This window comes from Hemiscyllium ocellatum, chromosome 42, assembly GCF_020745735.1.
Source record: "Hemiscyllium ocellatum isolate sHemOce1 chromosome 42, sHemOce1.pat.X.cur, whole genome shotgun sequence".
NCBI classification, from domain to species: domain Eukaryota; kingdom Metazoa; phylum Chordata; class Chondrichthyes; order Orectolobiformes; family Hemiscylliidae; genus Hemiscyllium; species Hemiscyllium ocellatum.
In genome coordinates, this window is record NC_083442.1 from 24942405 (window position 1) to 24954713 (window position 12309).

Below are 12309 nucleotides of genomic sequence, written 5' to 3' on the forward strand. Positions count from 1 at the left end.
TTGATCATGGGATTAAACTAATTGCATTGCTGCAAAGTTCATTGTTCTTCTTGACAATGGTCAAATGCTAACTAGACTGTCCACAGCCTTGGTGACAGACCCCACCATACACTAGATAGTGGGTGGAATTCATCTTGTACCAGCTCTTATAACCCTCATTCCTTGATATTTCAAAAAAATGATCTACCTTCAAATTTTTTGGAATGTCTGTCTGCAACTCTGGAGTACGGAACTCTAAGCATTCACTGGCAGAAGAAATTCCTTCACAGCTCAATTTTAAACAAGTGTCTCCTGATTGTGTAATTATGTCCCCTGGTTTGCAGTCTTCCTGCTGGTGGCACCATTCTCCACTTAACTCATACCACACAGGGACTGAATAAAGACTGTCCACACTTACAGACAGGCAGTGACATAATGACAATGTCACTAGACTAGTAATCCAGAGTCAGACTAAAGATGTGGGACATGTGGTAGGATTTGAATGCCAGAAATCAAAATCAAAACCTGGAGTTAAAAAGCTAGTTACACTGTCACTATATTGCCGATTATTGGAAATATCCTTGAATGCCTTTATGGAAGGAAATCTACAAATCAACTGCACTCCAAACTGGCCTCGCAAGTCTAACAAGTTCAACAAAAAATAAGGGATGGTCAGTAAATGCCAAGTTAGCCAGTGACGGTCACATCCCATAAATAAAAATATTTTCAGTGTATCCCTCTGAGCGGATTTAAGAATCAAGGTGCATTCATTTGAACTGAACAGTGTAGAAGACTTGGTGGATTTTCACTATTTGAAACATCTCACATACTATTTTATATTCAGCGAAGAAACATTTGCAACATTAATATTTTATCCCAACCATGACATCAATTTAAAGTATCTAATAAGTATGGAAAAAAATAGCTGGTGAAACTTTTGGGAGCTAGCTTTTATTGGTATCCACAAAATGTGCAATTAAACTGCATTTCTCCTACAATCACAAAAGCATGTTGTACCAAGTGAAACATCTGGTCTAATCTCAAACTTCAACAGAAGAATTGCACAGTATCTGAATAATGCACATCTAATTTAACCAAGACCATACCTGATTAATACCAGGGCGCATTATTGGGCACTGTTTCTTTTACTGTCGGTCTCAACCACAGAAGTATAAATAAAGGTTTGTGAAGGTATGATGCACTTAGTACAATATACTACACACTGACTGAAACATTTATAATAGTCTTACATCAGAAAGTCGAAGTTCAGTACAGAGCAATGTGATAAGGAGTGATTATATTACGACCGAGAACGCTGCATTCCTTTATTTGCTGAAGTGGAGGTGCTGAAAATGTTAGCAGCCGCTCTGCAGTACACAAAGCTACAGCTGCCTAAAAGGGAGGTGGTGGTACTGCAGTGGACAGAAGGTGCTCCTAACAGTTCAGGGCACTTGCAGCACCCGCATGGTGTTAGTGGAACCAGACCCTGGACGCCAGCCTGTCAGCACAATCACCAGGTCACACGACTTAAAGAAACCACGAGTCTTGCCTGCAAGTTTAAGAAGAAATTAATTATTCCATGTAATTGAAAAAAGTGAGGAAACCTACTTGCAAAAAGATTCATGCAGCCCAAGTATTTTGAGTGAGCGCCGTCCTGAAGACAATGCATGTACCACTGGGGTAAACTTACCAACTTCCATGGCAAAATTCACCCGGTGGTCAACATCATCAGACCACACTGCATCAGCTGGTGGTTTGAAGAGGACAGGGAAGATACCACGGTAAAGATGAGCCTGACGTGCAGTCTGAGGTTCACGAGTTACAGCAATGATTGGAGCTCGTGGACGGTATCTGGATACCAGGTGTGCAGACCTAAACAAACAACACTTAGTTCGAAGTAGTGGGATAAACAGTTATGGTTTCTGGCAGCAAGATTTTCCAAATCAATTCCACTAAGCCAAAACTCCAAGGTTAAGGCCTCAGAAGTAGGCTGAAGTCACGAGACACAATTTGACCAACATTAAACTATCAGGCTTACACACTGGACCTGAAGACAGTCAAAAGATTAACGTTCATTTCACTGAACTCTCCCAAGATACTAATTAATGTTTATGCTACAGGGTAAGCAGCCCCCAATGCCTCACCAAGCTTTTGAGACAGCCAGGACAGAGCATTAGCAGACTAGTCAACATTATAGATGTCAAACTCAGTTTCAGGTTGACCCAACAGTGCAGAACCAGAAATGACAATTTCCTTTATGTTCTGCAAAACAGGAAAACAGATTTTTAACTTTAGTATCTGAGTCAAACAGAATTCCAACTGTAAAACTGGCTTGGCACAAAAGAGTCAAATCTGCTCTGCACAAGCTTAGCAAGTACACATTCTCCCAGTTCATGAAGTGCAATGTGTTTAACAGCCAAATCAACCTCCAGTTCTAAAAAATTTCAAAGTGTGTAATCTTATTTCAAAAATTAAACGATATGTAAATTTACACTACTTCCCTGTTTTCATTCAATACCTACTAGATTCTTGATTTTACATCGTTAACTCACTTCACTTTGTCCTGAAGGTTGTTTATCTCACCCATGAAAAGGATTTATTACAGAAAGCTTTGCTTTTAATCAAATCCCAGATGCATGACTTCTCTCTGATCATTGGCAGCTCATGTTTAGCATTAGCTACACAATTGGAAAAATCTTAACTTGCTAGGCAAGTTTAAATCTTCGACAAAGCAATTTCTTGTCCAAAGCGGAGTTCAATTGCAGGCAGAGGAATCAATGGACTACTTCTGGGACATCAAAAGCCCGGATGATACAAAGAAAGCTCAGAGTTTAGGTAAAGGATCTTCTCTGCCAATTTACAACCAAGAATCTTTATTTCTAAGAAAGCATAGGGCAGGTTTTTGATAAATGTACACTAGTAAAATGTGCACTAGTAATATACTTTAATTATGTGGAGCTAGTCCAAACATAATTGATCATGAATTTGGGGGCATTTGTCATTGCATAGTTGGGCTTGAGCTTCATTCAATTTACCAGAGCACATCCCATTTTTATCCAATTGCTCACCAAACATGATCTGCATGTAGTTCTCAACATTTGATATTTGCTAACTCAGCAAACTACAAGGTTGATTAGTGAGGATTTTAAATTTAACTTAATTTGAGACATGGAAATGCTGCACTTACGATTTAGGTTACATGATAAACCCAACTCTAAAAGTGATCACAGCCACATGGGGTGGTACAGCACAATGACAATGAGATTGGACTAGCAAACCGAAAGTCCAGGCCGGTGTTGTAGGGTCATCAATTTTAATCCTACTGCACCAGATAAAGTTTGAATTCAACAAAAGTCTGGACAAAGTGGCCTAATCTCAGCTGTGAAACTATTGTAGATTGTCATCTGGTTCACAAATGTCCTTTAAGAGATGGAAATCTGCCACTCTTGCCTGGTCTGGCCTATATGTGACTCCAGACCCACAGTAACGAGATTGCCTCTTAACTGCACTCTGGGCAATAAATTCTAGCCAAGTGACACCCAGATTCAACTAATGAAAAAAAAATCTCAGGTCAAGGTTTTACATCTCATCCCAGTTCGTGCCCAATATACCTGGATTGCAATTTGAAACTGCTTTTACATTTAGTCGCAGTTGACTTAGGTAGTGACACCTGAAGTAGCCACACTGATGGCATCAGCTGCATCGATTCCAAGGATCTCCATGATGCTTGTTTAAAAGGATATACTGTGCAGTGCTGCCCAATGTAATCAGGGCTGCGAACTACACCTTGAAAATGGAGGAAGCAACATGGAAAAATGTATTTACTACATGCTGAGCACTAAAATTGGAAGTGAAAACTAGTAATTGTCTTCAAACATTGCACAGAAAATTACACTCTGGTGCAGCTGATGAAGCCATTGACACGTAACTGCCCAACACAAACCAAGTTAGTGATGGTATAGCAACATGTGGCACTTACATTCCAATGCGCACAAAAGGGAAAATGTAAACAATTGGCCACATTAATCAGATCCAATCTAAGGACAGACTTACTGGGCATGGAAATACACCTGTGTTAACTGCTTTTAGGCAACCATAACACATGGACTACAAAGCCCAACTTCAAATTACACTTCAAAAAACAAGTAATTAATGCAACACTAAGGTGCACAGAATTTAGCCTTCACTTGAATAAAAGGAGAGATAGCTACAGCTTAAAATCGGAGTGACATTTGCAGTTCAGTCCGCCTATGTACCCTGAAAGGAAAAGGATAACCAGCTGATTGACGAAAATAGACCAGTGAAATGTCAGTAGTTCAGGGAGCAATGGAATCATTCCTACCTTCCAGACTTAGTCAGCACTATCACAGCTGCAGCACAGCACTTGAAAGAGGCCTCCACGGCACCAATGGCTGCTACTTCTGATGGATCTCGGGAGAGGGGTGCTAGGCGACGCAGCTCTTCAAATAGCTGCCTGTGGTACATGGCAGCCTCAGCCTCACGAGCAATCTGCAGATGCCACATAAAACAGCACCAGGGAAGGGAACATTCCGGTCAGTCACCGCTACTTCTGTTCCATTCATCCTGCCTACACCTTGTGCACTGGGTTTCAGGTTACCTTCACCTACCTTTAGTCGACATGCTCCCTTAAATCGGGCATGGTCATACCTGGCAGCATGATAAAAGCCAATTAGGTGGACTCCTTCTGGATCAATGAAAGACACTTGGGTCAGTTCATACATCCAGTTCATTTCTAATGTCCCCAGTGCAAGTGTGAAAAGGTTTAATCACTGAATTAAAAAAAGACTTTTGGCTCTGTGGCCACCAGGCCACGAACAATCCAACAGCCTGCAAGGAGAAATGGTTAATTCTAAACCTGCACAGTAAGACTCCTTTGCTACTCTACCTGCCAGATTTGGTCAAGACTATAATACCAGCAGCAAGGCATTTAAAAGAGGCCTGCACAGCGCCAATGGCAGCAGTCTCCGTAGGATCTACCGTAGGAGGCGCGAGGTGAGCGATCTCAGAATACATCTGTCGGTGATACATTGCAGCCTCTGCCTCACGAGCTATCTGTAGGCCACAAAATAAGACAGGGAACAGAGAAAGATGCAAAAGAATCAGCTATACGTGATACATTAGTGAAAGATAGATTCAGATAGTTGTGCAACATTCACATGGCAGGAGTACAAGGGGAGTGAAAATCAAAACTCACTTGTCTCTCTTTGGGGTAGCATAAACCAAATGATTAGGTTCGAAGGGCATTACTCCTTAAAAATCAACCTGCACTTAGCACTTGAAACTACAATTTTTAATTGTATACTAAGTCAATGTGCACAGACTGACTAACTGGGCAGGGTTTTACTGTTATATGTATATTGCACAACTGCCATCTAAACGTGCCAATGCTCCAGACCATGCAAAAGAACAACATGCAAATTTAGTACTCAATTGAAAAATTAGAATGCAAGGCAAATCACAGTAGCAACTGGCAGAATTAGTCAGGCTACAGATTTACTGGGACTGAATGGTTCCTTAGACAATGACTATTTTGAGATAAGATTATGAAAAATTAGTCAGTGGGGAAAATATTAATACTGAGGAATTCCACAGATATGAAGATGAAACATCCCATTAATTCATCTTTCTCCGGTGGATTTGATTTATTCTTATGAAGCCAAAAGATTTTACAAAGGTCTCCGGGCCTGTGACAAAAATTTCCAAGTTACTGTAGCTTGTTTCTACACCTAGTCAAACACCTCCCATACTATTGGAAATAACTTCCAGGTAAAGTTAAGTAGGACCTTTTAAAAAATGCAACAGGTGCATGATTTCATCGAATATACATTCATTCTCACTGTGCAATGTTAATATTAAGGACAGGACAACTAATTTGAATCCAAATTAGAAGGGATAAACCATTAGACTAAATGATTGGCTGCAAAGGTTGTAACTGTGGTTTAACTTGATCATGCCAATCAAACTTTGAAAAATTCTGAAGACAACATCTATTGTAAAATTCTTATTCCAAAGCTAACCTACAAGGCACACATTTAGTAAACAACCTCAGCATGGAGGCTGACAACCACCAGATAATTTTCATTACATGTACTGGAGCCAAGCAAAGTCCATTCTTCCAGTAAATACCAATTCTTGAAAGAACAGATCACCTGGCGGTGTCTAGGCTGCTGCCCTGTTAGGGCTGCTTCCTGCTCCCCACCCTCAGTCACTGGTGGGCTTTCCCAACTGCAAGCAGGACAGTATGATGACAATTTTACTTCCTTTGGGGAAAACCTATAAACATGTCTACATGAGCAGGATGGCATCAATGCAACCTGGAGTAGCTGTTTGTGCCTGCTTCAGGTGACTATGGGTACCTATGATTTCAAAGTCTCACCTAGAAGAGAACCTTTGATCAAAGGCCATTAGTGCACTCCTACTCCTGGCTCTAACAAGGGAGTTGGGCCATGGCAAACATGTGGACTTTTCCAGTGACATTAGTTTAAGGGCAGAAATTAGTGTGTGCAAATACACAGGAATATTCCAGGTCATTAGCATTACCAATGAATGTTAATTCTCACGGTGAATATTGATGCACTTAAATCTAGATGGACAGAACAAAAGAGCCAAATGCAGTTCGACGACTTTTGCTGGTAACTATTGGTCCTTCAAAAGGTAGCACACCCCTCCATAGATCCACGGTAGCCGGAACAAACAAACACAAACAACTTCACCTTTCTAGGTTACAGATTAATTCAGGGGGAGGCTTACATACAGGTTAAATGCAAATTTTTTAAAGTCAAACTTTCATGCATCAAGACTTTATATGGCAATGTAACTCACACATCTTCCAAATTCTAGAGAATGTTCTGTTCACCAGAGAGATTTACTGCTATTGTTTTTGTCGAAACAACATCAACATCTTGTAACTGAATGTGTGGGAGTAACAAAATTAAGCTGCACAACTGAAGGCGAGATTAGTAAGGCAAACCACCAGTTAAGGACCCTACCATTAAGCCACAAAAACAAAAATCAGTCAATGCAATACAGTTTTGCAAAGATTGATTACCGTATGATGCCTTACTTTCAGGCAAAGGGGCAGAAGTTAATACAAGTGACAGGGATTTCATCTGCTAACTGGATACGGGACCCTAAGTCATGCCCTTTTAGGAACGATCACTGCATCAGGTGTCAATTTGACACTTTATTGGACAGATGGAGATCCCACCTACAGACATTCAGCAGCATTAACTGGAAGGCAGTGGCAGCTGCTACTAATGCACGCACCTAAGACCAAGGATTGCCGAGGGAACCCATGCCCACAGGATAAGGGATCATACGGTAGGGAGTGAATATACGAATGCCTTTGAATAAGGGGCATCAATCCAATTCCTCGACAAAATTCTTATCAATTTGACCAGTGAACCTCATTGTTTTATGGGCAGACGACCAACCACTTTCTTCCAATACACAGATCACAGTCATGTGGTACTCCCTTGTCCAATGGGCTGCACTCATTAGTCAGGCATTAGTTTGGACCTGTGCCAATGAAGTTCACTCTGCAAACAAAATGAAGCACTGAAGGCTGCTGGAGGAGGTGGATCTCCAGGTTAGGTCAAGGTTTAAACAAAAATCAGGTTAACTACACATTACACTGTCCCCATCTCAGTAAAGGAAAGTATGTCACATGCTGATTAAATGAAGGCCCACACTAATTTCAGAATCCTGTGCAAAATGGGACAACTGCATACCCAGCTCAACAAAACGCCATTTTAAAGCAGTTGTCTACATTCAATGCTTGGCCTCTTACTGGCTAAATGCAACTTCCTTGCACTGTGGGGAGAGAAGATTAAAAAGGAACCTTTCTTTCAGGAGTGCAGCACTTAGGCAATGCTATTGCAGGGTGATAGAACATTGACTGCTGTGCCTAGTTATTAATGAATTCAGAATAAAACTGCAAAAGTTCAATTTTCAACTTAAGCAATATATAGAATCTTTGTCTAGATTTTAAGCATCAAATTCCTAATTACTACATGGATTAACTTCCTAAACCACACCAATGGAAAAGTAACATTTTGCCAGAAATACTGCAGTATTTGGATCTTTTACACAAGCAGATGACAAGTTTAAACGCCGGTATATGAATTAGATTTTGTCTTATCCAGTTTGCATGGAGTATTGGGGACCTGTGACAGCTACTGAAATGCTTCAGATTTGAAGTTTAAACTTCGACAATTTTAAAGCTTTAATTGCAAAATTAAGACTGCTGTAACGAATTTCCCAGCTTCAAATCTAATGGAATGATTAATAAACATTTGAGAACATTTTCTGTCCAATTCGCCCAATTATCTAAGATGGTGTTTCTCTGATGCAGCATGGCAAAAGTTGGCCTTATTTTCAGTTCATTCTTGCATGCACCAAATTTAAATGCAATCTGGTAGATGAATGCTACATTAAAACCAAATACAGATCACTTTAAGGATAATATTTAGACTATTAAAAATGGGACATGGTGTTTTAGCTTCCAACAGTTAAACACAATTGTGAAAGTAATATTAGAAACTCAAAACAGCTTTTGGAAATGAGTATGACGCCTTGACATTAGGTGGCAATACAAGTAACTTCGTTGAAATAGAGAAAAGTTCAATTAAGGAAAACTGGACAATAACTACTTTAATGGCTGTACTAGGAATTAGCTAATTTTGTTGTAAAATGTGCAATGAATTTGTTACATTCTTACAGACAAGAGTGTCTCAAATGACTCTGCATCAGGAGCAATCACAAGGAATGATGCAGCTTACTCTTCAAGTGATTTGATTGAAAGTGCAGTGGACATAGTAAGAAACTGTGGGTCTTTTGACATTAGTGAGCAAAATAGATTAGATGTAAATGAAGGAAAGTAAGGTTTACATCCAGTCATTTAACAGAAAATGCATGCCTGCACACATGCTTGGAGGCTGAGCACCTGTACATCATGCAGTGTTTCAAACTCTAGGACTTAGGTGGGAGTCTTGGTGTCAATACATTTCTCCCAGTGCTTGTAACTGTGCTTTTATATGCAATGTTTCCAGAATGTATGTAATAAGAACTTAGATTCCTTATGCTGAGAAACAGACTTCGAAGAATGCTACTGGTTTAAAAAACATACTACAGTAAGGCAAGGGCATTATGGTTTAATGCCTAGGAGAAACAAAATATACTGATAATCAATGAGAGCACAATTGTTAAATTTGGTCCTAAAATGAATAAACTAGGGGGTTGGAACAAGGGCATCAATAAAAACTAAGCCAGCATTGAAACAGAGACAAGTCCAAAGCTGGACAGACTCCAAACAAAGATTGATTTTACTGTGTTTAAAAACAAATACATAGGGTCACACCACAGGGATGGTTGCCAATGGGATCTTGGACCACATACTTTCATTTTCAAGTGTCATATCAATCAAGTGTTTCACCCTCTTCATCCCAAAGTTAGCTTATGATCTTATTTTCATGTCCCCGGGAGATAATGCAGGTGAGTCACGCTGCTCATCATGAAGAATTGTAAACTGCATGTTATACAGGACTGGTGAACCAGTTAGTCTGCTCCAGTCAATCAATCATCCTACAGCAGAAGTGTCACTGCATGGAAGGATTTCATTATTCAGAATCCAATACTCATCTTGAGTAGCACATTTTAACACAGCAAGCCAGTAACATTTTTCAAAGTATTGCAAGGAAAACAGATTCCACAAAATCAATTGCATTCATCGGAGATGAACAGGTAATTAGTTAGATTAAAAAAGGTGAACTTGCTTGGAGGTCTAAAATGATACCAACCAAATATCTAATAACCCCAAAGCAGGAAATAAAACATTAGGTGCTATTAATCTAACATCTGATGAGACAGCTCAACAGCCCAGGAAAATGGAGATTGCATTTAGTATTGCAAGATCACCACATTAAGACCATATTTCCCCAAATTGTTTCTTGGCTCTTTAGCAGGAACTGGAAGTAGGAGTCTTACACCACATTCATTAGTTCAGAGACCAAATTCATACCTCTACTCTTGTAAGTACTAACAGCTTCCAAAAGGAGTGGCTGCCACACCACTACTGTTAATTACCTACCAGATGCTGCATTTTTACAGCCTCAAGAGGGTAGTCTCCTTTAGCAGTCTCTCCAGACAACATGATACAGTCCGCACCATCTAATACAGCATTAGCTACATCACTGCCTTCAGCTCGAGTGGGTCTGGGTTTCTTGATCATGCTTTCCAACATCTGAAAGGAAAGCAAACCAGACAGCATCTAAGATCCATTTCACAAACAGGTCCATCTCGCTACTATACAATTGCTGCATGGTCTGAAATCATTACCCTCATTAATCATGAACAATGATCAATATGAACATAATCTGTAATGTTAAAATCTGAATCTATGCCAAAGCACACAAATCTTGCATACTGCTGAATATAGGTCTGCCACTAAAGATTTTAGTTTGCCCTCATCAGGACAAGCACAAGAATGCCAAATTTCAGACAATTTCTGGAAAAAAGGTGCTGATTACATAAATTGTCTCAATTTTAGAAATTCGGCATTTTTCCTTGGTTATTTCAGCAACACTTACAAGTATTCTAAGTTGCAACATGTCTGAAAGAAAGTTAAAATTTCACTTGCACTTCAATTCAGCATATTAATGAAGATCTTCTTCATTCCCTAACCAATAGAAACAAATACCTGTAACTTTATTATAGTTTATTTGAGAAGCATATACCGAATACCAACTAGTCAGCTCAAAAATGTGAACAAGGCTATAATTTACACATTTATAATTGACTGCAGTGCCAAGAAAGCATTCTATGACAAAACCTCACCCAGCAGGCAAGTTCTTATTAACCACAATACCACTTGAGAAGAAACCAACTACACACCTGAGTAGCACAGATGACAGGTTTGCCAGCCCTGTTGCAGCGCCCAATCATCATCTTCTGAGCAAGGAAAACTTTCTCACCAGGAATTTCAATACCCAGGTCACCACGAGCAACCATAATGCCATCACTAGCCTCCAGAACCTCATCAAATCTGAAATGGAGAAACAGTATGAGAAGCTCAATAGTCATGGCTTTCTCCAATTACAGATTAAACAAATGGTGATGAGAGCCACTGCTGAATTAGACTACAGGACGTCCGTTTCACACTGAGGTTAGAGAGAAATTACTGTTGGCCAATTAGTGTTCACCTCAATGTTTAAAATACCTTGAACCAGATTATATACACTTTCCAAGTCAACACTGAATTAACATTTCTATTCAGAGATGCACTTTTAGAGTTGCAGGACTGAAGGTGATTTGGCAGTTTGGATCAGAAATTGGCAAAGTGAAAGAAGAGAGATGGTGGTGATTGATGGGAAATGTTCATCCCAGAGCTCAGATACCAGTGGTGTGCTGCAAGGATCTGTTTTGGGGCTACTGCTGTTTGTCATTTTTACAAATGATCTGGATGTGGGTGTAGAAGGATGGGTTAGCAAATTTGCAGATGACACTAAGGTAAGCAGAGTTGTGGATACTGCTGAAGGATGTTGTGGGTTACAGAGGGACATCGATAAAGATGCAGAGTGAGCTGAGAAGTGGCAAATGGAGTTTAATGTGAGAAAAGAGAGATAGTTCACTTCGGAAGTATAAACAGGATTGCAGAGTATGCGCTAATGGTAAAATTATTGGCAGTGCAGATGAACAGAGATCTTGGTGCCCTGGTGCATAAGTTCCTGAAAGTTACCACTCAAGTTGATAGGGTTATTAAGGCGGCATATGGTGCATTGGCATTTATTGGTAGGGGGATTGAGTTTCGGAGCCACAAGGTCATGCTTCAGTTGTACAAGACACTGTTAAGGCTGCGCCTGGAGTATTGCATGCAGTTCTGGTCACCGCAATAGAGAGCTTCCTCCTCCCTATAAAGTGTTCAGAGGGGCTTTACTAGGATGTTGCCTGGTAAGGAAGGAAAGTCTTACAAGGAAAGGTGGAGGAACTGGAGGTTGTTTTCGCTAGACAGAAGGTTAAGAGATGACTTAGAAACGTATAAAGGTAGAGGGTTAGATAAGGTGGGCAGAGAGCCCTTTTTCCTCAAATGGCAAAGGCTAACACGAGGGGACATAGCTTCAAATTGAGGGGTGATAGATTTAGGACAGATATTAGGGGTAGTTTCTTCACTCTGTAGTAGAGGCTTGGAATAGTCTGCCTGCAACAGACTCCCAGACATTAAGGACATTTAAATGGGCATTGGATAATAGAACTATGTAGGTTAGATGGGCATCAGATTATTTTCACATGTCAGTGCAACATTGAGGACCGAAG

The 12309-nt window shown here is 40.1% G+C and overlaps 1 protein-coding gene across 3 annotated transcripts in view; it reads right to left on the minus strand.

Moving 5' to 3' along the window:
* Positions 1-914: 914 nt before the first annotated feature.
* The window catches only part of pkma (pyruvate kinase M1/2a), a 29220-nt gene continuing 17825 nt past the window's right edge, over positions 915-12309 (minus strand). For 2 of the 3 annotated variants that reach the window (XM_060853919.1, XM_060853920.1), the window contains exons 7-11: positions 10891-11041; positions 10088-10240; positions 4322-4488; positions 1670-1851; positions 915-1528 (exon numbers count right to left, since the gene is read on the minus strand). In XM_060853919.1, the coding sequence (XP_060709902.1) occupies positions 1422-1528; positions 1670-1851; positions 4322-4488; positions 10088-10240; positions 10891-11041 (760 nt within the window). In that variant the 3' untranslated portion in view covers positions 915-1421. Of the gene's footprint in view, positions 1529-1669; positions 1852-4321; positions 4489-4885; positions 5053-10087; positions 10241-10890; positions 11042-12309 lie in introns of all 3 variants that reach the window. The other variant, XM_060853921.1, reaches the window with a different exon arrangement.